Source organism: Homarus americanus, unplaced genomic scaffold (genome assembly GCF_018991925.1).
Source record: "Homarus americanus isolate GMGI-L3 unplaced genomic scaffold, GMGI_Hamer_2.0 scaffold16430, whole genome shotgun sequence".
Classification (NCBI taxonomy): domain Eukaryota; kingdom Metazoa; phylum Arthropoda; class Malacostraca; order Decapoda; family Nephropidae; genus Homarus; species Homarus americanus.
Window position 1 is genome coordinate 8,496,921 of NW_024729259.1, and position 27,440 is coordinate 8,524,360.

At 40.8% G+C, this 27,440-nt stretch overlaps 2 protein-coding genes across 3 annotated transcripts; both read right to left on the bottom strand.

Annotated features, from left to right (window-relative positions):
* LOC121866560 (tyrosine-protein kinase Abl-like) lies at positions 1-4,128 on the bottom strand. The gene is given in 4 exon segments (XM_042366327.1): positions 1-3,261; positions 3,264-3,692; positions 3,695-3,725; positions 3,853-4,128. Coding segments are annotated over 4 exon segments (1,056 nt in total). The 3' UTR covers positions 1-2,941.
* LOC121866516 (tyrosine-protein kinase ABL1-like) lies at positions 3,842-26,829 on the bottom strand. 2 transcript variants are annotated; one of them, XM_042366277.1, is made up of 13 exons: positions 25,786-26,829; positions 21,711-22,009; positions 20,483-20,624; positions 19,352-19,482; positions 18,608-18,870; positions 17,922-18,093; positions 17,486-17,598; positions 15,452-15,594; positions 13,579-13,699; positions 13,164-13,334; positions 12,772-12,869; positions 4,795-4,971; positions 3,842-4,192 (listed from the first exon to the last, which is right to left on the bottom strand). In XM_042366277.1, exons 1-13 carry the CDS (start codon positions 25,814-25,816, stop codon positions 4,140-4,142), a joined length of 1,914 nt encoding a protein of 637 aa, XP_042222211.1. In that variant the 5' UTR covers positions 25,817-26,829; the 3' UTR covers positions 3,842-4,139. The 2 variants fall into 2 exon arrangements, with proteins under 2 accessions (XP_042222211.1, XP_042222212.1); XM_042366278.1 differs by having other exon boundaries at positions 12,793-12,869; positions 25,786-26,828.
* Positions 26,830-27,440: the final 611 nt, after the last annotated feature.

Below are 27,440 nucleotides of genomic sequence, written 5' to 3' on the forward strand. Positions count from 1 at the left end.
TCTCTGAATTAAATTTTACTGTTAAAATAAATACTGTCCTAAACAATTTGTATGTCAGAAAAAAAATCATAGTGATGTACTTGTGCTATAGTAAATAATCATGAATCTGTATTCAGCATCAGATACAATATGTAATTTAACTCGCATATTAATTTAAAATATTTCAATATATAGCACAGATAAGAGTCGAGACAGACATACAGTTTACAATAAGCCGATGACACAAGAAAATAGAAAGAAAGCATTACAGGGATAAAAAGTTATGAAGGCTATCAAAATAACATATAATAAAAGATCATAAAACACATCCCCAGGAACAGATCAATGGACAGAAGCACCCATAACACACACATAATTATAGGCGTTGTTAATCCATTTATTTTCTTCTTCAGAATATGACGGCTCAGACAACTGCACATTGCTGACCTTCAGATATACAATAAATCACAAGACTAGCATTCATATAAAATAGCAACAAACTTGACAGCTGTATGCAGACACCAGTGAGAGTTTTACAGGGTGGAGATACAATAACAAAGCCACGGCTTCATAAATCAATTGGCCACCAACCAAGGCTACAAAAGCACCCACCATAATTTTTTTTAAATTTTACGTTGCCATCTTCGAATAATATCGTACTTTTTTCTGTTTTGATTAGAATTAACACACCAAAGTTGTTCTGCATGCAAAAAGCTACCTATTAAACTAGCTGTTTACAATAATGTACAAAAATTTTCAAAGCTGGATCTTTCTTGTTCCTACTCTTGGTGTAGTTAGGAAACAGAGTTAGAGGCCAGCACCAGTTGGCAACATCACAAGCACTCAACTCTCATTCATATTTTTACATGGAATATAATGGCCTACATACTGGCAAACACAGAACACTTCAGTGGAATAGTTTAAGTTCCTGTAACGTAGTGAGCAGTCGTTATCAAATGATCAAACTTGTCTCAAAATGAATAAATGTCCGAACAGATTATGTCTGTAGTGAAAGATTTAGAATTTATTTTTATTTTTTTCATCAAACATGTACTGTATACAATTTAAATGCACGAGTATTGTCGTATGCACAGAGACTGAGAATCAACGCTAGTAAGTGTGATGCCGAGTGACATGCATGAACATCTATAACATGACACGGTGCATATTTAACCCTGCTCTTTTATTTAATATTGATTCCTTTACTTGAACTAATGAGCAGATATTCCTTTTCAGTTAATGAGAATAACATGAACAATCAATTTCTTTCAAAATTTTGTCATGGTAACACTAGCAATAAATCTCAGCCCATTTCATAATGTACTGTACACAGGTAAGTAAACTAACGTTGTATTGTATTGGTAACATCTCTTATGGTGTTCTATTTCCAAAAAAAGCTTTTCATTGTGTTCAATTGAGCGTCCACCAGCTGAACGTAGCTGCCTTGTCTGTAACTCCAAGCGAGTCAGCAGTTCTCGCATATGGAACCGACTCTGAGGTGGAATGTTATCCATGTAATCCCCACAAGCACGGTGAAACCCTGACTTTTCTGAGCTGCCTGAATACACGCAGCAACAGTAGCAGTGGAGGTCTCAGATCGTAAGTTTGCTACAGAGGCCTCCACGGCATGACCTTGTTCCATCAGACCAGCCTTTTCAGTACTGCTGCTGGAAGATCCACTCACACTGTCACTTGGAATAGTGCCACCAGATGATGTCATACTAGGAGGAGGATTGCTTGATACAGCATGAGGAGTCTCTTTCAACAGCTTGGTATCTCTGTTCTCAGCATCTTTACCATCCTTTTTTACTGAGATAACTGGTACAGAAGGTGGCCTAATTATTGAAGGAGTGGCATATATACCTGCTGGTTTTGGTGGAGGGGGCTTTACTCCTGCAGGAGGTGGAGGCAACTTGAAGCTTTTCACCACTGGTTTAACAGGAACTGAGGGTTTTCCATCAGAGAGTTTAGGCTCTGCTTCATTACCACTGGTAGGAGGCCACATCCTTCGTTCTAGTTGGCAATTTTTCCTTCATCTTCTGGGGTCTTGTTTGGAAGTTGAGTATCAGCGTTTGTGTCCTTCTCACTCTTCGGTAACTTTGGCAATTCTGGCCGCTTATATATACATGGAGCATATTTGGGACTAGTTTGATTAGGATCAGACTTGGCTAGTTTGTCAGAATCCTGCTTCTCCCACAACTTCTTTAAACTACTTATGCTACTTGAGCTAAAACGTTTGGCATCCTCATCTTCACTCACTTTTTGTATCACTCTGAACACTGTCTCGCTTCTCACCTTGTAAACTGTCTCGCTTTTCACTGGAATACTTGTTATACTTTCACTCATTACACTCTTTATTCCAGAGTCACAGCTCTGTTCATTCTTACCACTGTTGTCACTTTTTTTAATAACTTCACTTAACATTTGCACACCATTTTCTTGTTGCTCCCCAGGAGAAATGTCCTCCTCAGGTGTTTTGGCAGCCAACTCATTCTCTTTTGCAACATTTGTCTTTCTAAGCTGAGCTCGAAAATCCATCAAAGTACTGTGAGGATCATTATCAGTATTACAACTATCTTCCACACCTTTCATAGTGTCTGTTTTCCTAAGTTGAGCTTTGAAATTAATTTTCCTTTGTTCTTTTTCAGAATTACTTCTTTCAAATGGACTTTTAACTTTTTTTAAACTTGCTTTGAAACCTATCTGATTACTACTGTCTCTTACATTAGTATTTTCTAATTCAGATTTTACAGAGAGTTCATTATTAGCTGTATTACCATTATCCAAATGAGGACCTTCACCTATTTTATTACCCTTATGGCGTAAACTTTCAAATAACTCTGAGACTAGCTGCACTGCTGGATTCTTCTGACTATCCGGTGAAGTTTCCCCAATTGGAACAGGATCTGGACTTTGCTCTTTCTTATCTTCAACCTCCTTCAACTCAGACACTAACTTAAGTTCAAGGCTCTTTAACTTCATGATTTATCCCTAGTCCTAGTACTACCTTTGGTTCCTCTGATGAGAGCTCCTCTATGCTACCATCACGAGAAGCAAGTGATGCAGCATCGACTGAAGGAGGACTCCCATCAACTGCTGCTGGAGAGGAAGGGGTTTGTCCACCATCTCCAACAGGAGAGGAGGGGGTTTGCAACCCTTCTGTTTCAGCCGATGATGAGCCGGGACTTTTGGCAAGGTAACTAGACTTCACTTTAATCTTTGCACTGCCAATGCCAGGTCGTGGAGAGAGGTTTTCATTGGACTTAAAGCTTTCACAGGAGCCGAGGACTGATCCCTGTGTCTTAAGCTAACTCCAAATCTTGAAGCTGGACTGCCTTCACTTGTATCACCATCAAGACTTGTATCAAGATTTGGCTTAGCTCTAACTGGAGGCTTGTCTGCATCCGTGTCTCGCAGCCTACGACGAGTGATACTTAGAGTCGCTCGTTCTGCTTGAGGAGACTCTGAACCTTCAGCTGCAGTCGGTTGATTATCTTGTGTTGTTTGAGTTGGTAATTTCTGAGGACTAACACTGGAATAATCTGTCTTCCGCCTTGCTCTGGGTGATGGGATAGGCTTTTGGACCAATCGTCGACGAGCCTCAGGTGAAGAAGTTCCCAACCACCGGTCTGACCCGGGCGGAGGTGGAAATTCCATAGTTGCAGACTGAGAGTCTTCCATGAAGTCATCCGGCGGAGGAGGGAGGTCTACTGAGGCGGTGGAAACTCCAAATCAGCCAGACTAGGCTCTTATTACCTTGTCTGACCGAAGAGGCTGAAGCCGAGGACTCAGTCGTGATATTAAGGGCGATTGAGGTGGGAATCCACTCTGTGTCGAGTTACTACGAATCATGGAAGCTGTATTTTTGTCTACTGTCTCTTTGCTTTCCTCCTGATCTCCCTGTTCCTCTTGTTGTCCTTGTTCCTGTTGGTCCTCCTGTTGTTCCGATGACTGAACATGATCATCAGAAGGAGGTACACCTTGAGAGAGACCACTCTGTCGGAGAGATTCGAGGTATGCTCCAATTCTGGCACCCTTTGGCAATGTACCATAGCGGTTAATGGCCCTCTTTACATTATGAACTTCCAATGCAGCAACAGTGAGGTGCCTCCCTCCACCTGTACCACTCTGACTCTCGGCTTTCTCCATTCTTCCACGTCTTAATCTGTCACTGCTAACCTTAGGATCACGTAGTCCAGCTGTAGATTTTTGTCTGAAATAAAAGGTTCTTTTATCACAGTGCCCATGACATGTACAATTAAAGGGAAATATCTTCATTTTATCTATATTTTGTACTTGTATATAGTTTTCTGTATTCAATTTACCAGACTGACATTTGCATAACTATACAAACATCACTTCCTGACTCTCCTCAAAAATATGAAAATGGAAGACCTACATCTGCATCTGAAACATATGTTGAAAATTTTACACTGTAACTTGGCTTTAACAAGAAAGAGTACCTAGTGAAGGACTGATCCTGAAATATAGATATATATTTTTTTAACAAAGACCAAAGCCAATTACTAGGGAACTTACTAAGGGGTCCTTGAGTCCTCAGACAAGGTCACCTACCATAAGCCTGAGCTTATCTATTAATCTAAGAAAAAATATATTGTTAAGCCAGAAATTTACTACCATTACTTGACTGACTTGAAGAATTGTGTGAACCAGGTACAGTGTGTGTGTGTGTGTGTGTGTAACACATAACTGTTTGTTACTTCCAGTGGAAGCCCTGATAAGCTAATTTATTCATTAATCAAAAAATTAGAGGAACACTGATCTTAATTGAACACTAATATATCCTTTGCTGACCTAAAGGACTGAAGGTGTGGAGGATCTGCCCTAAAGGTAGAGTGTGTGGATGTAAGGCCCTGGGTAGCAGGCAGAGACTGAGCACCAGAGTCTTCAGTGTCAGGTGTCCTCTCGGAAGTTCACTCTCACTCTCAGCATCATTGCTGCTTGCTAAGTCAGCCAAGTCCTTCTGGATTCCTGTAAATACCATTAATATCATCTTAAGAGCAGTATTTACCACCAGTATCAGCTAAGCAGCCGTGAAAAAAAAATAATTCCCTCGTATTACCTTTTTACTGCATTATATTAACCTTATCTATGCTTCCTGACACAGATGTATGACTTGTTCAACATGTAGTTCTCTGAAAGATGTTGATGCTTATATAATATTAGTATACATCACTCTATCCTATAATCCTTTAATTTACACCTACAGTACGTGTGCGGTCATAAGATGAAACACAAAAATATGTAAATAATAAGTCTCCTATCCTAGTATCATACTTTAACAATGACTACTATATTATACAGGTTGTACCTCTCTAGTCCGGCAACCTCGGGACCTGACCGGTGCCGGACCATGGATGCGGACCATGGAAATTCACCCTTATCCTGGATAGATAGTGACTTGTGCTTATGCTTGGAAGCACTAGCACCACTTTCTCTGCATCATGGTCTCTTGAAGACATATTGAAGGGTTAAATGTTATAGTAGCTTCTCAAGGAAGTTTTAATTCTTAACGTATTTTATTGGAACACAAAAAATAAATTAAAAAAAATTTGACGGGTTTGAACGGCCTGCCAACGTGCAGACGAGCGTATAATCGTGTAAACAGCGTCATTTCTCTTATGTACAAAAGATTCATTATTGTTTATTACTGAATGTCTTTTTATTGAATTAATGTTTATGTGCAAAATGAGCAATACAATTCATTAATAATCGTGAGAATATTAAAACACACGAGGAAATGACACAGCATTGTTGATTATATGCCAGTGACTGACTGGTTCTACATATAAAACTGAAGAAAATAAGACCTTGGTTGTAGCTGTAAAATTACATAAGAACATAAGAACATAAGGAGTCTGCAATAGGCGGTTGGCCTGTGCATGCAACTCCTGTCGAGAGTTACTACCACTCTCATCATCCATGAATCTATCTAGCCTCCTTGAAAATTTCCAGAGTTCCGACTTACTACAAAGTTGCTAAGCTTGTTCCACTCGTCCACCACCCTATTTGTGAAACAGTTTCTTTCTATCTCCCTCCTAAACCTAAACTTATCCAACTTGAATCCGTTGCTCCAAGTCCTATCCTGCTCGGATATTATAAGAACTTTATCTATATCCCCTTTATTGATTCCTTTCACCCACTTGAATACTTCTATCATATCTCCCCGCACTCTTCGTCTTTCTAAGGAATGCAAGTTAAGTTTCTTTAACCTATCCTGATATGGAAGGTTTCTAAGTCCCGGAATCATTTTTGTCATTCTTCGCTGCACCGACTCTAGTGAATTTATATCCATTCTATAATAGGGGCACAAGAACTGAACCGCATAATCGAGGTGCGGCCTGAAATAGCGACGCAAGATATAGTTGCAATAAGACCTCTGCTCTTATTACTTACTTCCCTGAATATAAACCCAATACTCTCTGTTTGCCTTAGTTCGAACATTAACGCACTGTTTTTCCTAGGCATGGGGTCCGGGCTTACAAGTATCCTAGGTCTCTTTAAAGTCGACTTCTCTAGGTTGATGTTGTTAAGGCTGTATACGTTGACAGTATTTGTTCTACCAATACTAAGTACGTTGCACTTGCTGGTGTTGACTTTCATTTGCCATTTCTCTGACCACTCCTGCAGTTTATTTAAATCCTCCTGTAGTGCATTTGCATCCTGCCCTGAATTAATCTGCCGCCCTATTTTGGTGTCATCCGCAAACTTGCTTATGTCACTGCTGACCCCAGTATCTAGATCGTTTATATAGGTTATGAACAAGAGTGGGCCCAGTACTGACCCTGGGGAACCCTACTGGTTACACAGGCCCCACTCAGATTTAACACCATCTACGCTGACCCTCTGCGTTCTATCGGTGAGCCATGATTTTATCCAATTTAAAACTTTCCCCTCGATACCATGAGCCTTAATTTTTCTCAGAAGCCTCTGATGCGTACTTTCAAATGCTTTGCTAAAGTCTAAGTAAATAACATCGTAATTTTCGTCATTATCTACTACCTCGAAGACTTTCCTAAAAAACGTTAGCAGATTTGTTAGACAAGATTTTCCCTTTGTAAACCCATGTTGAGAGTCGTAGATTAATTTGCTTTTCTCTAGATGCGATCGGATGCTATCTGCTATAATTGATTCAAGAAATTTCCCCACTACTGACGTCAAACTGATCGGCCGGTAATTTGACGCTGATGCTCTGTCTCCCTTTTTGAATATGGGTACTACATTCGCCTGTTTCCACAACTCTGGCACAACTCCAGTGTCTAATGATTTTGTAAATAAGTTTACGAGGGGTCCGCTAATCTGTTCCCTACACTCTTTTAAGACTCGAGGAAAAATTTCATCCGGCCCTGGGGATTTTGTGTTCTTTAGTTTATTTATCTTCTTAAGAACATCCTCTTTTCTGATAGTGATATTCTTTAATTTCTCTTCTTCCTTTCCCTTAAATATCAGTTCCACCTCCGGAATTTCATCGCAATATGGTTGTTTTAAGTAATGATATTTAATATTAATAAATTGAACAATAGAAGTAGCTAACGATAATAGTAAAGAAAAAAGAGAGATCGCGTATGTAAGTGCGCATGCGCACACGTGAAAACATATTGTCAATACTTTACATAAGAATATGAAAGCAACACTTATTTACTGTTCATATATATTTTAATAAATGTTTCTGAATTTGTTTTTATTGAATTAATGTGTGTGTGTGCAAAATTAACAATACAATTTATTATTAATAATACGTCGAATATTAGAGGAGACGAGACGGCTGCCGGCATTGTTTATGTTAAAGCTTACGAAACCAGTGACTGATTGGTTCTACATATAAAACTGAAGAAAATAAGACCCTGATTTTAGCTGTAGTAAAATTAATGTAAAAAAATTAATATGGTTGTTTGAAGTACCTGTAATGTTATTTAATGTTAATAAATGGAACAATATAAGTAGCTAACCATTAATGGTAAAAAAAAGTGAGACTGCGCGTATGTAAGTGCACACATGTGAAAACATATCGTCATTACTCTACATAAGAATATGAAAGCAACACTTATTTACTGCTCATATATATTGAAGGGTTAAATGTTGTACTCTGTATAGACAAGCAGAGAGAGAGAGAGAGAGCAGCCGAACTGCCGGATGTAAACAAACCTTAATTTCCCGCGGCTTTTTTTTTTAAGGGGATTAGCCCACCCGGGCATAGGTCACTGACCCACATTGGGGCCTGAGGGGCAAAAATTTAATACTCCTGTAATAATAATAATAATTCAGATAAGAAAAAAAAAAAAAGCTGCCTATCTACCTGTTGGACAAACTAAAATCGTTCCGGACCACGGGAGTTTCCGGACCACAGAATGCCGGACTAGAGAGGTACAACCTGTACCTACAATACTTTACATCAGGCATGGGCAGCCTTTTCTCAATCATGGGATGCTTTACAATTTAGGTATTTTTCTGTGGGCCAACCCACCAAAATTTATATCCTACCTAACCCAAAAGTCATGTTAATATTGTATTAGCACGGACAGTATAACAGTTTAGTGCTACATCCACCTTACGATATGTTCAGTTTACAATCACAATCTTTTTCTCATTTATGAAGCAAATCCATCAAAATATTTGTTTAAGTATTGCAATATGTTAACGTTTCTTGGCATTTAACAGATGATGAGTGAAGCAGTCTGTAAATAAGTAGATTTTCCCTACAGTTACAGCATTTGTCTTACTTATGAGACTCTCTCAAAGCTGGAAAAAAATCCCTCATCCCCGGAATTTTCCGGGTAACAGAAAAATGTTCTGAGAGGTTCTAGAAATTGCCCATTACATCATCTCTCGAACCTGGAAAAATATCCCTCATCCCTGGAATTTTCCGGGTACCGAAAACATTTTCTCGGAATTTCCAGAAATGCGCCTGATTTTCATCTCTCAAACCCGGAATATGGCTTCCCCATCCCAGGAATTTTCTCGTAATTTTCCGGAAAATGTGCCCCTCAGAAAATCGTTCCTCAAATGCCAAGATTAACACTGACATTAGATTTTTTTTTAAATCTCAGTACTGTATAAGTACTCCCGAGCATGCTGATTCCAAATCTATGGTCCAAGAATCGATTGTGGGGTAATTAGTGGTTGTAATGATGCTTGGACGATTTTAATTACATTATTTCAATACTAATTACAGGCCAACTATGGGTTCCGAGGTGAGATTTAGGTGTTTTAGTGTTATTTTGGAAGTACTTAATTATTTAAACTCTGTGTGACCACTGCCTGTCACCCCACTTGGACTTACCCCACCTTAGCTAATTCCCAAATGACCCACTGCCACATTGCTACCAGCTAATCCATCAAACAGACTGCGCCGAACTTGGTCCGTAAACTTACACAAGTTAAAAAAAATTTATTTTTGACGATATACTGTAGTATACTTATTTCACTGTTACATTTTCATAGTTACTTACTCTTAGGTGATGAAGCGGTAACAAATTGTGTGTGAAGATTATTTTATCAAGACATATTGCTTTAATCTGCATAAACTGGCTGTATCTACCTGAACTGCAGGCCACATTAAATAGAATTTCTCAATCACTCCACGGCCGCACAAACACATGGTCCGAGCCACGGATTACCCATGCCAGCTTTACATATCTTCATCTGGCACTTCAAGCTGGGGTCACTACATGAGTCTCAGATATATATTCACTCTTCTGCCATCACATATAGAAAGCATCCATTGTGTATATCACTCCACTCATTTTCAATCTCCAACCACCCTTACATGATATACTCTCAGACAACAATAACTCGTTCACTATGTCTGTCCATCTTTTAAGCCATTTTCTTTCCCTCTATATAAATTAAGAACAACAAATCCCCATAATGCATCATCCCACAGTGAGCATTATGATTGTATCATGCCTTGTATATGTGACTACCATTCATACTGCAGAGCAAAATTCCTATACAACACAGCCACGTCAGTGAGGCAAACTCACTAGTGACTCGGTGCATCACAGGTAAAGAATATTGTGCCCATCATCTTGGATGCACAAAGAGGCAGAAGCAGTAAGAGTGACCAAGTGACTCTCACTACACTAAGACTCAATACTGTGTTTATACATTCTCCTAAGGGCCCAATGCAGCCTTCTGGTGTTTCTATAACTAGCAAGAAAATAAGAACAATCTTTAAAACTCAAAAATAATGACAGAAATGCAACTGCCTGTCACATACAACAGCTGGCTGCTCTCTCAACCATCACATGCAACCACCATTATCTCCAAAGTACAGTTCAGTATTTATAAGCTTAACTTATTTGTTTCTCTTATTTCTACATTGTAAACTATCTATCATCAATGGTAACACATAAGTTACCATAAATTAAAAATTTTCACCTATGAGTGCCAGGATTTGAACCCGGACCACCAAGGTTGGCAGTCAGGCTGCCTGACTGTCAACAATTTTTTTTTTTTAACTTGAAAATAAATTTAAACTCTGTGATGCAGTGAGATATCTTATCCACTGACCACTGTATCATATTAACACCATGACTGACTATGGTGCACTATCAGAAAACCACATAATTTTAATTCATAAAAATCTACAGCATGCAGCACATGCACTTGAGGGCTATAGTTAAAACTGTACAAAGAATGTGCAAGAATCCTGGCATTTCTTGCAGCACTATCCAAGTTTTTTTCTATGTATTAAACACCAAAAATAACTAACATATATTCCCAATACAAGCCAATCATACTACAGATCACCCAGCTGGGTGGGCTCACTTTGCTTGCCATGTTCCCTCACCTTGGCCCCCCCCCCTTTGATATTCCTGGATCTGCCCCTGATATACAAGGACATGAGTTCTATTTACCTTACCACTCTTCAACAAGAAATTTATACCGTGCTCTTTATAACATTTCATTTTTAACATTTGCCTACAGTATAGTACTGTATACTGTACTGTACTGTATACTTTATCAAATGAATTAACATTTCTATCATACTTGGTAAATATAAGCGAATCATCCACAAACACCATCTTTCAAAATTTACTTTCAATATCCTCATGATTTTGTCTTGCCTCTCTCTCGGTCATCCTTCAGGCAAAAATTCAGTCAATTAAATCATGCTATAAATACTGTGTCTAACTAACTAACTAATGAATATTTATTAGTAAAAATAAAGAATGTCAAACCATTCAATGGGCTGATTAATGCAGTAAAAAATCAAATAATACAAATATTTTACATGAAACTATACAAGCCAGTAATACTGCATAAAGCATTCTACTGTACTATCAAAATGTTAATCAGCAAACAATGTATAACAGACTATAACTTGTTTCTCATCCAAGATGATACAATTACAATTACACAGAAAAGATAAAGAAATAATCACATGCATATACATTATAGCAACTCCCTAAATTCCCAACTTGAGGAGCTGGGCTTAATCCCACACTTGAGCAAAAGTTTACAGGGTATATTACCACTCATAAAACTAAGTGAGATGGTTACTGTACTGTCTAGGCCCCATGTAAATTATTACCGTACAGTATATCAATTTACACAATGCAAAGTAGCATAATAAAATTTTATCTCAGTTCAAAAAGTTAACATTGACATAATCTCATTCACTTCTATATAATGCTTCTTAATGTGGCTGGAGTCAAGAGCAACACAGACTCTTCTTCATTCAATGTCAGTCATTCAATATTTACTGACTTTAAAATGGAATCTTGCACTAACTCAAAGTTCAAAACAAGGGCAGTATTTTGTTGTGACTGAATAACTAAACTGAAAATTCATGACCAACAAAAAGGTGACCAACATCATCATCATCAGACCAAGAGCTCACAAGTATAAAATAAAGACAGATAATGAGGCAATAAATGACCTTAAACTCCTCAGTCACATACTGTACAATTGTGAATAAATCAAATTAAAGGTTCCCAGATATATATATACAGTACAGTACTGTATATAGTTTCTACATTAAAAACTGTAACTCATCAATATAACCAAATTTTGTGGCTTCTTTCTCTTTTATATAATTAAAAATATTTGAGTTAGGTTTCAGGAAAGAGCACCATAAGTGTGGTTAGGATTAATGAGGTAGAGTATATACCTGTGCACAACAAACTCAGGTAGGGAATAGTGAGAAAGGAAGCAGAGAGCAGGAGGCCACAAACTAACACCAGAAGCTCAAGGAACTTGCCTGTTTTGTTAGGAAGTGTTTAGTAGTAGTGATGGATAAAAATTATAACAGGTCATTGACTGTAATAGATTTATCAAGTGGTAATACGATAAAATCAAGTGGTAGTACGGAATGTTTCATCTTGCCAGCGTGGCTAATGATGGTCAATATCTCAGGTTTCTCTTTTATTTTTACTGATAAATGATTTACATACACAGTTCAACCCCACTGAATTCATATTAACCTATCATGTACTATATATACAGTACAATATTTGTTGAAAAGGTTATGCACTGTACAGCCTTGCTGATATACCATACTAATCCTGTGCAAAACAATTTTCTTTAATAAGAATTTCATCATAACTCATAACAGTGACCTTGGTCATAACCATTCAGTACTGTAAACATGAAGCCTATCTTAACTCTATCACAATAAACCAATACTCTAATTGTTTACAATTTCTAAAATCTGCAACTAGATCATTCAAGGCAAACATTTTCTAAAACCTTCCACTTCAGGCAAGTTTGAGTTGGCAGAAACAAAGCATAAAGGCAGAGAAGAGACAGGGACGAAAGACGTGGTACCTTCAAAGATTTTGTCTATACCATTGAATTCATTGAGCTCATCTCCAGCCATTCCAGCAGGGAGGTCTTGGTCCGTACAGGTGCTGTCTCGGAACGAACTGTAGAAAGAAAAAACGATGTAAAATTTTCTATACCATATTTTTATGACAGGAACCATACACTTACTCAGCAACAACACTAAATAGACTGGCATCATTTTCAGATTCTAAATATTCAAACCAAGACCATCAAGCTGTTAATCATTCACAAAGTCTCTTCCATAATGAGACTTAGTTCACAAGTTAATAAGTGACTTCCGAAACATATTTACATAAGTAATGTATGTGTTATGGACCTGCAGCAGTAAAGGATCATTCTTTAAAGTCCTGTAAATTTAATTCCTATTATTTCACCTTGTTCTCTTGGGAGGTGCTGGTGCCTGTTTGCCCTTCTTGTTGGTAGTGCGTCTCAGCTGAACCACCGTGGACCGAGAAGAGAGAATACCCTGGCCTGTCCGGACGTCTCTTGGTAGGTTAGGGCTGCTGCCTTCGTCCATTATGTTATGCTTGTTCTTGTTGCTTCTCCTTAAAACAACAAGTTATTGTTAAACTTGTCGAAATTATAAAGATATCACAAAATGTATAATTTCTGATGCTTCAAATGATCTTGACATTAAGTTACCAAACATCAGAGACTTTCTGAACTATGTAAAGATTTTTAAAGGCGAATAATAAAAGATAGGAGTAATATACGATTTTCCATTATGAATTACCAACCTGTAATTACAAGGGGGAGGAGGGAAGGGAGGTTGTATGTGGGACAACTTACTGCCTGGCAGAGGATGTTCGAGGGCTTGTGGGGAGCTGCTCTTCATTCCACTGCTGGTGTGTGCTAGAGGATGACCCTCTCACCTTTCTTCCTCCTCCAGCTGCTAACTGTTGTTCCACTTCTATAAACATTAATTTACAATTTAATCTCAGAAAGAAATTAAATGAAGAACCAAAACAGACTCTCCCTTCCGTCACCTGTTAATCTCTCATTCTCACTGCTATAATATGACTCTTCTCTTCCACATCAAGGCTTTACTTAGCATATGTCTTTGATATCTTAAAGTTAGCATTCAATTTAAACACAGTAAATCCTTGTTATTCGCGGGTTTACCATTCACGGTAAGCAGATGGTGGCTAGCTCATGAGCCTCTGTGGGAGCACTGCGGATCATCCCCACATGCCCAGACCGTCTCCTCTCCCTTGTTTGTGCTTAATCATTGTCTGCACTACAGCATCTTTTGTGTTGTTCTCAAAAGTTCAGTGTTTTTTGTGTGAAATGGCTGGTGTATATTGGAAAAAGATGCCTGGTAGAACCTACTTTAACAAGCAGGGGAGGCAGGCCCCAGGGCTGAAGTCAGCCAAAGACAGAATGACACTCATCTTTTGTGGCAATGATGTTGGACACATGATCAAGCCTGGCTTACTCTACCACTCAGCAAACCCTAGGGCTTTAAAAGGAAAAAACAAGACCCTTTGGCCTGTTTTTTGGCAGTTTGATAAAAAGACATGGGTAACTGTGCAAGCATTCCTGGATTGGTTCCATAGATACCTCATCCCAAAAATGGAAAAGTATTTTGCTTCCCAGATGATGGAATTCAAGGTGCGATTAATCATAGACAATGCACCACGCCACCCAGAATGTTTGCAGTTTACCCATCCAAGTGTAGAGTTGGTGTTCCTACCCCCTAACACTACTGCTCTTATTCAGCCTCTTGATCAGGGTGTACTACACACCTTCAAGGCGTATTACTCCAGCCACTCTTTTGGTTGTATCCACAGTGCCATAGACACCGACCCTGACCTTGATGTTCGCAAGTGTTGCAAGAAGTACAGCATTGCAGACTGCATCACCAATCATTGGACGAGATAAATTCAGACTGTGAATGCATGTTGCCAAACCCTGTGGCCTGAGTGTATTAAGAACTTCCAAGAATTCCAGTCCATAGAACCATAGAAAAGGATGTGAATGACATTGCAAGTGCTGTCCATCAATTGGGTGGTGAAGGGTTCGTGGAAATGGTCAGAGAAGATGTGGAAGAGCTGATTGATGGGTAGGGAGAGGAACTGACAGAACATGACTTGGAAGAGATGGGAAAAAGTGTCAAGGAAAATGAAGAGGGAGAAATTTTAGAATTTAACAATTTTGACATGTGAAGGTGGTAATTGATTTCATTGTTGACCACAACCCTTCCATAAAAATGTTTAGAGAACTCAAAGCCAAGAAGAAACAACTGCCAATCATGATGTTTCTCAAGAAAAGCAAGCCACTTGCCCAGCTGATTCATCTCTCTCACCTCCTTGGTCAGCCACTGCTGCTGCACCACCTGCCTCTCCACCAACCACCACTGCATCACTTTCTTCCAACATTGATCCTGATGATCTCCCTTTAATTCAGTAACCAGACTTCAACCTGCTGTACAGTACAGGTACATTTCATTAAGTTCCAAATGTCTACATACAAATGTAAGCAGTATGGGTAACTTAAGTTTCTCACACACAGTACAGGTATACAGTACTATAGTGCACTATGATAGTATAAGTTGATATTCGCAGTTTTGCTTATTCACACCATTTCCTGGAACCTAAACTCCACTAATAATAAGGACTTACTGTACTGTAAGATATATCACATGTGGACTAGTTTTACATACCCTCAGTAATGGATGTCTCTTGGAACATTGTCTCTAATGCATGGTGGATGTGGGAGAACGTTGGACGATCAGCTGGGTTCCACAGCCAACACTGTTTCATAAGTTCATACACACGTACCGGGCAGCCTTGAGGACAGTCCATCCTAAAAATAATAAAATAATCATATTTACAAAAATTCAAAAACTGTATCAATGCAGAATATTTCTATCATCTTCACAGCATAGAAAGTGGCTTCAATAGCCCTTGAGAGGACAACTGATCTCCTTTTTAAACTTGCTTAAATTCTTTATATAACTCCCATGTGTTTTACCATCTACTGCTAATGTATTAAGTACAAATCCTTCAACTGGTAACCTAGAACTCCTCAATCTCAAATCCTTGGAGAAAGTCAATGTGCATAATGGTAGGATATCACGATGAAAGTAAAAACTGATGTAAAATCTATGAAGTGCATCAAACAGTTTAGGGATACTGTTTATTTCTCTGTCATGTAAAATTTGGTAGTACAATACATGGCATTCTGATGGTGAGAACTTTTGCAGGTTAACAGTGGTGAACAATCATTCATCGAACAGTATTTAGTAGGTTATGGAATGTTGTACCAAAAGGTGGAAGAATATTCTAATGCCTTGACAACCATCATGTAATAAATATTAAAATATCATTTAGGGTAAATAACATTGATTATGTGTTAAAGGAATATCCTTCTTCCTTAGGCTTTAGTAAACCCCTTTATAATATTTATACAGTCAACCCTCGCTTTACGCGGTCCCACATTCCGCGTTTCCACGTTTACGCGGTACCCTGCCGAAACCGGAATGCTCACATTCCGCGGTGCGTGTACCCCTTTACGTGGAGAGCGGCTGGCGAGCTGCGCCATTTTTGGATCCAAACCTCCCGCCATCCGCAATGTTGTGTAAGCGGTGCGAGCAGGGTGCGCACAAGGTCGCCCAGTCATCAAAACATTACCGAGTTCTTCACCCGCCACCCACCACAGGCGGCCCAAGTCAGTGATAGTGATAATTATAGTGAGGATATGGACTTATATAGACTTTGAGGGGTTTGACAAAGAGGCCCTGCAAGCCTCTGTGGTGGATAGTGATACAATTGATACAGGTGAGGGCCAATAATCTGCCCTCTGCCTCGGAACCAACCCCCCATCCCCGTGTGCCCAGCCATCTTTTCTCCTAATGTAAGTGTTAAAAAACCTAATATTATTGATATTTCTCTTAATTATTAATTGTGTGTGCATACCATCATAAAATTAAGAAGTTATTTTTACTACAACATAGTTGTGTGTCGTCAAAAAGTGGAGTTTGGGGGGTCGGCCCGGTCTCTATTTCAATTAATCCCATATGTTATGTTGTTCACTGTACGCGTTTCTCACTTTCCACGGTATCCTGTGGGTTGAATTAACCGCGTAAAGTGAGGGTTCACTGTACTGTATATACTTGTCACACTTGCCAGATGCTTCTGGTGTCATTGTACAGGGGTACCTAGTGACAGCACTAGGATCCCGCTTCCTCTATCAAGGAATAAACAATTGAAATTGAAATTGAAATTGAATATCATTTATAATTTTTTAATATCTATTTATCATAGAAACTACAGCCAACTGAATAGTAATAAAAAAAGTTATGAGAATTACTGTAATTCCAGGCTTAATAATAACTGCACATGAACTTTGATGTTACAGTAGCACCTTACTGTACTGTGCTATGACACAGATGCCATGTTCCATCAGCGTACGAGATAGCATATGTACAGTACTGGATGAAAGAACAATCAGTTCTCTGCATCCCAAAGAAATAAATTACAGGCTGTATGAATATTGCCTCAAGAATAAGGAGACCAGATTTCCTGGAGCTAAATGTAGGAAATCTCATGAATAATAAAGTACAGTACAGCAACATACTGCACTGTATGCTTCATACTGTAGAGTATACAGTATATCAACATACTACAGTATTCATACTTGTCAGTAAAATAGACTAATACATTATCAGAGTACTGTACTGTACAGTAATAGTTACCTGTAACCAGACTCCAACAAATGGTAGACGTTGGTGAGGTCCACCCCTGGGTATGGAGATACTCCATAGGTTGCAAACTCCCACAGCAGGATGCCAAAAGCCCATACATCAGACTGAAAATTTAAAATACTGTTATGAAAAACAGCTCATAGAGTTTATAGTTCCAGACAATGTCCAAGTTGTTCACAGGAACCAAACTAGATAAGATTCTGCCCTGTAAAGGAAGTTCAGGGTAAAAACAACTTTCATAAAAACTGAGGATTCAATCAAATTAATGTCCACATCAAAGGAAGAAGGAAAAGTCCTGTACACTATACTGGACATAAATATATCATTACATACCAATTCTTAAGAAATGAAACAAATAAAAAAAAATTCAGATAAATACCGTACTTGAATCTACTTTTTCAACATTAAATATTGAATGAAATCATGCCTTTGTGGAGAATTTATTATATGCAAGGCCCTCTGGTGCTGTCCACTTGATAGGAAACTTGGCTCCAGCATGGGCAGTGTAGGTGTCGTCCCTCATGAGTCGCGCCAACCCAAAGTCTGCTACTTTTACTAAGTGGTTCTCACCAACTAAACAATTTCTAGCTGCCAGGTCTCTGTAGAAACCAAAGTCAAATTAATAAATACTTTATTTACACAGAGAAATGCAAAACATCTTAATATGGTTAAACACAATTAAGAAATTTAATGAAAATAAGGAAATGTATTCAATCAATCAGAGCACCTGTACTGTCCTCATATCTGAAGGTTGGTGACCACAGTCCTCCACTCTAAATGTTCTTGGGCTGAATTTACCAATCTTCTAAGTATTTTTATCTCTCTGGAGACTCATTTTTACTTTCATTCATCCATTCCAGTTTCTGCCTTTCATTGGCCTTCCTACCCTCAACTTGCCCATTAACATTTGTTAATATCTTGTCATCCATAATTATATGACCAAAAGTTATCAATTTTTTTTTTTTTTTGTACATTCCAAGTCATTCTCTTGAAGATTTTGCTAATCTTAGGTACTTCTTCATTTCATTTCCTGTCAGTGTGGCTCACTCTTAGCATTTGCCTCTAGCTCCCTCACCCACCACCTCTCTCACACACACAAGAACCAACCATTACCTGTGTATAAAGTTTCGCTCCTCCAGATACTCCATAGCTGCAGCAACTTGAGTGGCCATGTAGAGAAGAACTACTTCATTAACTTCATCATGGCTACACACACGTAGGTAGTCAAGGAGGTTTCCACGAGTCATGAATTCTGTCACTATATAAAAGGGAGGTTCCCTTGTGCATACACCCAACAGCTGCACCAAGTTAGGATGCTTCATGGCCTTCATGATACCTGCTTCTTCCAAGAAATCTTTCAGAGCCATGGTGTCCTCCTGCAATTATGAAAATTATTAACAAATATTACATTTATGTCCTTAATATATCCTAAAAGCTAAAATTGCATTATTTATTTCAATATCATGCTTTATGTAACGTCACTAAATTCATAAACAGAGATCAGGAAAACAAACTCAATAATGGTGTACTCAAATTTTCAGAAGCTATTATGTAAAGTCACCCACGAAAGTCCTGTTGCCTCTATTCCTGAACCACGAACCCTGAAATTCAGACTCGTGAACCCGAAGCAGTAGACATTGATCCATTATTGTGTCCATAAATGCTTCGGATTCACGAGTCTGAATTTCAGGGTTTGTGATTCAGGAGTAGAGGCGACAGCACTTTTGTGGGTGACTGTACATCACTTGGTAATGTACTGCAACACATCCAGAATAAAAACTCAATACAAAAAGTGCACTGTATAGGATTCACCAGGAAGCACTTCAAATACTGAGACGTAGTAACACTTCTACATACCTTGAGAGTCTTGACGGCAACACAGATGTTATATCTTTTCCAGACTGCTTCGTACACATCCCCATACTGCCCGCCACCCAGCTTGTGCTTCATTGCTATGTCTGTTCTCTCAATTTCCCATTCATCTGGCTCTACAAAGTGAAATATAATCACATAAGCATTAAAACCTTCATGAACATAGTACAGTAAACAAAAGGAAAGAGGAAACAAACCATCCCTGCATTTTTCAATCAACATTACATACTAACACAGTATCCTTCTAAAAATGCCTTGAGACCTTACTAAATCGTAATTTCTGAATAACTAAGCAATTAATTTAAAGAATTTGTGAAACAAATAGAAAGGAGCAGCTCATTAAGTGCATAAAAGAACCCCCTCCCTCCCCCACCCTACCAACACTAAGAAGATCCTGGTAAAAGCTCCCAAGGAAATTATCATAAAAATATAAAACGTTCTTGCCACATGATCTTAAAATGTATCTTGCACTCAATTCTTGCGATATTTTCAAAATGGCAAGATCATCAACATCTAATACCGCACATGTACTGTTATATCTTGAGACTCTTTATCACACTTTATGTTACAATCATAAAGTTAGGAGAAAAAAATCTTAGTATTACATACATAAGATACATGCAGTATAGATGAACAACTAAATGGATCCCCAAAAATCCTAATGATGGTAATAAACACTAACTTAGGGACATCTCAGATTGGTTATTCTAAATACTGAAAGATTTGGTGAACTGCTTTCTGATGCATCTATTAAACAGGTCAAGTGTAGATGTAAAGGTCCTTAATAAAGAGTGGGAGTTATTTTAACTAACAAAAACTATCAATTCAGTCTTAACTAAAGCTGACACATGATTACAGTACAACAATCAAGAAGAATCATCAGCAATGCTTTATGCTGCACAATAAACATTCTTCACTGCTGTTTGCAAAGTTTTATATCCAGTACTGTACAGTGTTGATCTTTTAACTACTTGTGGAAGGGATCTCATCTGTGCTGAATAAAGTATTAAAAGTGACGTACCCACAGTGAAGGGGTTAATGGAAAGGAAAAAAATAAAATAAAGATTCTGCTTCCCACAACAGAAGTCACAGAATTAACATGATCATATACAGTACCTGGTGTGAGTCCAAACACGGTCGGTTTATTTCTTTTAGGAGCTGGGTAAAGCAACTGAGTGATGAGCCCATCGGCATGCTGGGAGTGATGGTGTACTAATTCTGCTAAAGTGTTGAACCGGAACTCTGATGACACATACAGCTGTACAGGAAGAAAGTTAACATAAGGATTGAAACCCAAATACCATACTGACAATGACTAAAATTTTGTGGATGAATTTATTGATCTCTGTCGCTTATAAAATACATATTGTATACTGTACAGTACAGCACAGCCCTGTACTGTATTTTCACTTAAATATGACTCTGGGGCAGCAATAATGGTACCACTACACATTTAGGTGTCCTTGTAAAACATAAATTGTACCTATTGTCAGTATAGTCTGCATTTACGCGGATTTTGTTTACACGTTTGGTCATTTACGCGGTGCCTTGCCAGAATGTAAATGCTTTAATTACGAGGTAAATTTGGTCATTTACGCGGGAAGCGGCGCGGGCAGGGTGCACACAAAGTCGCCCAATCATCAAAACATTACCGAGTTCTTCACCCGTCACCCACCACAGCCAGCCCAAGTCAGTGATAGTGATAGTGAGGATATGAACTTTGAGGGGTTTGACAAAGAGGCCCTGCAAGCCTCTGTGGTGGATAGTGATACAATTGATACAAGTGATACAGGTGAGGGCCAATAATCTGCCCTCTGCCTTGGAACCAACCCCCCATCCCCTTGTGCCCAGCCATCTTTTCTACTAACGTAAGTGTTAAAAAACCTAATATTATTGATATTTCTCTTAAATATTAATTGTGTGTGCATACCATCATAAAATTAAGATGTTATTTTTACTACAACGTACGTATTGTGTCGGAAAAAGTGGAGTTTGGGAGTTGGCCCAGTCTCTATTTCAATTAATCCCATATGTTCTGTTATTTCATTTACGCGTTTCTCGATTTACGCGGACCTCCACGGGTTCAATTGACCGCGCAAAGGCAGACTACAAGTATACTGTATTTTACACGAATAGCGCTTGATCCAGTAAATCTATGTTGAATTTTGAAATCTCTTTGCCAAAGCCTGAATTTATAGTAAACTACTGTACACTACAGTAATTCCATACAACTGGGCTTTAACATTACAGGTAGTATTAAAAATACAGTACTGTACCTGTAAAAACAAAACTTAACCTGAGGAAAACAAAATGTCAAATAATGAATTGTTTATAAACTGTTTACCTTAGAATTCTCATCCTCGTTGATTCTGTAGTGATAGACACGGCCGTTATATCTGAGAGAGATGGATCTCTGTCCGGGGGAACTCTCAGACTCCCGCACGAGAAAGGAACCGTTGATACCCGAGGACAGGAGATACTCGGCAGTATTTCTGGATATGGGACCATGGTACCAGGAATGTTTCTCCAGCGAGTTGACAGGAGTGATATAGTTGGACGGGACCCAGCCTACTTCCCCTGATCCAGCGTGGGCTTCACACCACTCCCCAGACTTGTTGTAGCTCAGGACGCGAACCTGTTCACCTGCAACAAACACTACACATAAGTTTCTGAAGATAACAAACCTAAGCAGTGTACTGTACAATACTGTAGTACAGGAATCTATCATTATTTTTCACCTCCCACTCCACTGTGTAATAGATTAAAGGTACAGAAACATCAGAGAAAGGGGTTATAACAGAGAATAATGCTATTTGCTATTTAAGTAAAAACAATTCAGTCATTTCTTGAAATGATTGATTACACGGTTTGACTGAAATATATACAGTACAGCATATGCTGTACCTACACTTATAGCTCAAAAAAAAAAAAAAATTGAGAGAGAGAGAGAGAGAGAGAGAGAGAGAGAGAGAGAGAGAGAGAGAGAGAGAGAGAGAGAGAGAGAGAGAGAGAGAGAGAGAGAGAGAGAGAGAGAGAGAGAGAGAGAGAGAGAGAGAGAGAGAGAGAGAGAGAGAGAGAGAGAGAGAGAGAGAGAGAGAGAGAGAGAGAGAGAGAGAGAGAGAGAGAGAGAGAGAGAGAGAGAGAGAGAGAGAGAGAGAGAGAGAGAGAGAGAGAGAGAGAGAGAGAGAGAGAGAGAGAGAGAGAGAGAGAGAGAGAGAGAGAGAGAGAGAGAGAGAGAGAGAGAGAGAGAGAGAGAGAGAGAGAGAGAGAGAGAGAGAGAGAGAGAGAGAGAGAGAGAGAGAGAGAGAGAGAGAGAGAGAGAGAGAGAGAGAGAGAGAGAGAGAGAGAGAGAGAGAGAGAGAGAGAGAGAGAGAGAGAGAGAGAGAGAGAGAGAGAGAGAGAGAGAGAGAGAGAGAGAGAGAGAGAGAGAGAGAGAGAGAGAGAGAGAGAGAGAGAGAGAGAGAGAGAGAGAGAGAGAGAGAGAGAGAGAGAGAGAGAGAGAGAGAGAGAGAGAGAGAGAGAGAGAGAGAGAGAGAGAGAGAGAAGAGAGAGAGAGAGAGAGAGAGAGAGAGAGAGAGAGAGAGAGAGAGAGAGAGAGAGAGAAAGAGAGAGAGAGAGAGAGAGAGAGATCAGTCATAATATATGAATCATAATTGTATCATCCTTGGGGGGCAAGAGGCTGACTGACTGGTCCATTCCTGCCAGCATCCTTACAGGTTTTTCTTCTTTAAACCAAAATTTTAAATATAACAGAAATTATAAACACAGAGGAGTTATCAAACCTTACACTTACTTTTTACTATTCAAAAAAATGTCTGGGTACAATACTGCATTAAATAAAAAGTATTGGAATTTTCTGATGAAAAGAGGGGTCCAAACCACCCCAGGACCCGCCCTTGTTATTACCTCTCCTACACACACATACACCTCCATGAATAGAATTAACACGTGTGAACTGGGAGGTCGATATGTCTACTGTCTGTCTGTCTGTCTGTCAGGCTCGTACATGTAGCAGGAAGGGTTTTGTTTGTATTGGACTTGTCATTGTGTGGGGGATATTCTGCAGATGTTGAACCTCGTAGTTGTGGGACTTATAAATGCATGAAGAGGCTTAGTACATGTTGGACTTGCTAGACTGCACAGGAGACTCGACAAGAGATTGGACTTGTTCCCACTTACTTGAGACTTATAAAAATTGTGATCTACAGACAATGGACCTCTTTACTATGGTAGGAGGAAAGGAGAGGACGGGGTACGGTACTGGACTTTTGGGCTGTAGGGGGGGGGGGTCTCGTTACTGAACATCTAGGCAATTACGGAAAGTCCAAAATATGGTCCTGACCGAATATCATAGAAAACGAGAAATTAAATTGACTTAACGGTGTGTGTGTGTGTGTGTGTGTGTGTGTGTGTGTGTGTGTGTGTGTGTTTTGACCTCCTGTGCTGTATTGAAGACCGGTTATGGGGCTACTTCTGGACTCAACCGAAGTGCATTACTGAGGATTTTTCTCTGTATTTCTGTGTTAAGGTAGAAGTCTTACATGATGCTTGGAAATATTTATCTTATGGAGTCTTAACTGTTATTAGACTTCATCGAGCTAAAACAGGTAAGTGTGGGAGTAGATACATGACAATCACACACACTCGACCTACGGGCCACCACACACAACACAACACACTCCCAGGGTAAGAGTGTCCTCAGTCCCCGTAAACTTTGTGTCGCCAGTGTGTTGACATTTCTCAGCTGGTTCCTGGACATGCCTCTCCTCCCACCCCACCCCACCCCACATCACCTCGTCCAGTCCTGCCCCACCCCACCCGACCTCGTCCAGCCCTGCCCCGCCCCACCCCACCTGACCTCGTCCAGCCCTGCCCCTGCCCCACCCCACCTGACCTGTCCAGCCCTGCCCCACCCCACCCGACCTCCTGTCCAGCCCTGCCCCGCCCCACCCCACCTGACCTGTACAGCCTCCCTGCCCCACCCCCACCCCAGCCCTGCCCCACCCGACCTCGTCCAGCCCCTGCCCCGCCCCACCCCACCCGACCTCGTCCAGCCCTGCAGACCACAGCTCTGCCCCTGCCCCACCACACAGTTACTTCATGGAGACAAACCTGCTATTTGACTTACTTGACTCATGATGTATATTTACTGTGTGTGTGTGTGTGTGAATCTACACCCTCAGGTAACCTATAATGTCAGTCTCTTAGTACATACAGACGACATCTTAAATCTGCGGTGGTTCTTCTGTGTACTTTAATGAGGAGGGGAAGAGGGAGAAGGAAGGGGAAGAGGGGGGAGGGTGGGGAAGAGGGGGTTAATAAAATCTAGACATTCTGGCAACTTATCATATATTTTCCTTGTACAGGTTGTAATTTTTTTCAGCATCACACACACACACGGCTCACCTGATGAACCTTCAACCTAGTTTATTTTACCTACTCATTCTAACCTAACCTAACCTCACCCCACAAAAAACGGTTAGAGTAGTTAATCTTTAGGTGAAATAAGCTGGGGTGGAGATTCTTCAGGTGATCCATGTAATTTAGTCAAGAATTTTGCTGCTAATAACACTCGACATTTGGACACGTGTGGCGGAGACCTTGTTGAAGCTCCACAATGTAATGTCGGAGGTGAGGCGAGGCGACTTACCCAACACGTTGCTCTCATTGGTGCTGAGCTGAGGCTGAACATTCTACCTGCGCACTACTCTTTCTTCCTATAATACCGTAATTAGTGCCCTCACCTGATACAAGTATGCTGATTTAACGTCAGAGAGATGTTGATGGTTGAGACGAGACCCTGCCTTGAGGTGTAGACAGGTGAAAACACAACAAGTGCACACAAGACAGAGGTGAACTTTAGGAGAGTGGCTAGCGGCAGCGGCGGTGTGTGTTACTAATCAAACACACCAGCACAAAAATACCGCTGGCGAGAAACAGCTTCAAGGCGTCCGTGTGTGTGTGTGTGTGTGTGTGTGTGTGTGTGTGTGTGTGTGTGTGCCTCAACCTTGAGTAAACGAACTTCAACCTTCACATTTACACGCGCCTCCTCGTCTCTCACCTACATAAAGCCAGACCTGAGCTGTGTATTATCCGGGAGAAAGAAAATACCTCACTATCTTGCAGGCAGTTCTAAGAAGAGCCTCAGAATAGGTGAAAGACCATGTCAACAAGACTCGGGAAGGGGGGGGGGGGTCTCAATGTACAGGGGCGCCGAGCACGAGCCCAGATATGCTAAATCAACCCCTCGCGCCCACCCAAGCAAGGGCCATTTAACTAAATCCCAAAGGGGTAATTACGGGGAATTTATGGGTGATGAGAAACCGGAGCGCGGCGTTAACCATCGTCTACACAGCCTCCGGGTATGTACAACACACACCCTCAATTCACGATTACATTTAACCCTGCATTCAACTTACCGATGGGACGACGGGGCGTTGGCACCCTCATGGCGGTGAGCAGCTGTGTGTGAGATCTCCTCCCTCACACTCACCCAACACACCTCCCTTCATGTGTCGCCCCAGCCCTCGTCTTGTTAAGTGTTGATATACTACAGTGTCGGGGGAGGTCCGGTGGGTTACTGTGACGTCCGCCGCTGACTCACCACCATAGGCAGGAAGTGAGAGGAGAGGGCACCACCATAATCTCCTACACAGGGTAACCCACACTGCCGCCTTCCTGGCTTCTCACTCAAAGAAACACCGGAGTCAAGGGTTACTGCGACTGTAGGATGTATCACGGCTGTACAGGACTCCAGTGTCACGGATCACCAACACGGTAAGAGTCACGGATCACCAACACGAGCCACGGATCATTAGGATTAAATGTGTCAAGGATGTAGAGAGAGTACTGGGGTGTCACACATCACCAAGCCTACTGTACAGCTCTCACGGGATCACCAAGACAAACAAGCAGACTGGTCCACCACTAGACACCATCACCACGCTACAAGGTTCAACACAAACGGACAAAAACAATCACTCGGGCGTTTCTCAGTGCACCACACTCACACTATCCGGCGACATGGGATAGGGTGAGGTGGGCGAGTTCATACAGGCGGTGACCACTGTACACTGAGGGAGGGGGAACTCAGGGCCACATGGCGGGTACACCAGCTCTACTCTCCACCACCACACAATTGTCAGCAAATTTCCTTCACCAACACCTGTCACTAGTACCACACCACTAAGTACACTACAAAAAATATGAAACGAATCCTTCCATGATTTTGTTCTTCAATACCACATTGAAGAGTCACTTTGAACACACAACTGCCTTCTGTACAAATTAATCACGACAAGTTAATATTTTCTCACTAGTTGTGGTGTACGTGAGAGTTGAGACCGGGTGTGGCACAGGGTGAGGGTGGGTCAGGTCCGGAGAACGTGGCGCCGGCGGTGGCAGTGGTAGCGACAGTAGGAGCAGAACCTGTGTGAGTGTGTGTGTGGTGCACTACTCCCGGGAGTCAGGGTTGAGGCAGCCTCCCGACGTCGCTCCTCAGTGTTAGTGGTGCTGCTGGCCCGCCGCCACGCCCATCACCCCGCCCACACACACACACCCACATGAAAGTTTGTGTTTCCCCATACTTCTCTACATTACGCCCCCCCCCACACACACACGTGACAGTCCAACTCTCCCACAACTGTCTTCCCTAAACAACGTCCACCAACACACACATGTGAAAGCTTACCTGCCGTCCTTACACACACACACACGTGAAAGCTTACCTTTCCCACACCTGCCGTCTCTAAATCACGTCAACTGTTTCTCTGTATACAGCTCGGTCTTCCACTATGACTCCACCAAGTTTGACACTAATGCCACCATACCCTCTCCACCACTCCCAACACCACCACACCCTCTCCACCACTCCCAACACCACCACACCCTCTCCACCACTCCCAACACCACCACACCCTCTCCACCACTCCCAACACCACCACACCCTCTCCACCACTCCCAACACCACCACACCCTCTCCACCACTCCCAACACCACCACACCACCACTCCCAACACCACCACCACTTACCCAGGCATCTCCAGGTACTTTAAAAGGCTGCAGGTTGGTGGGG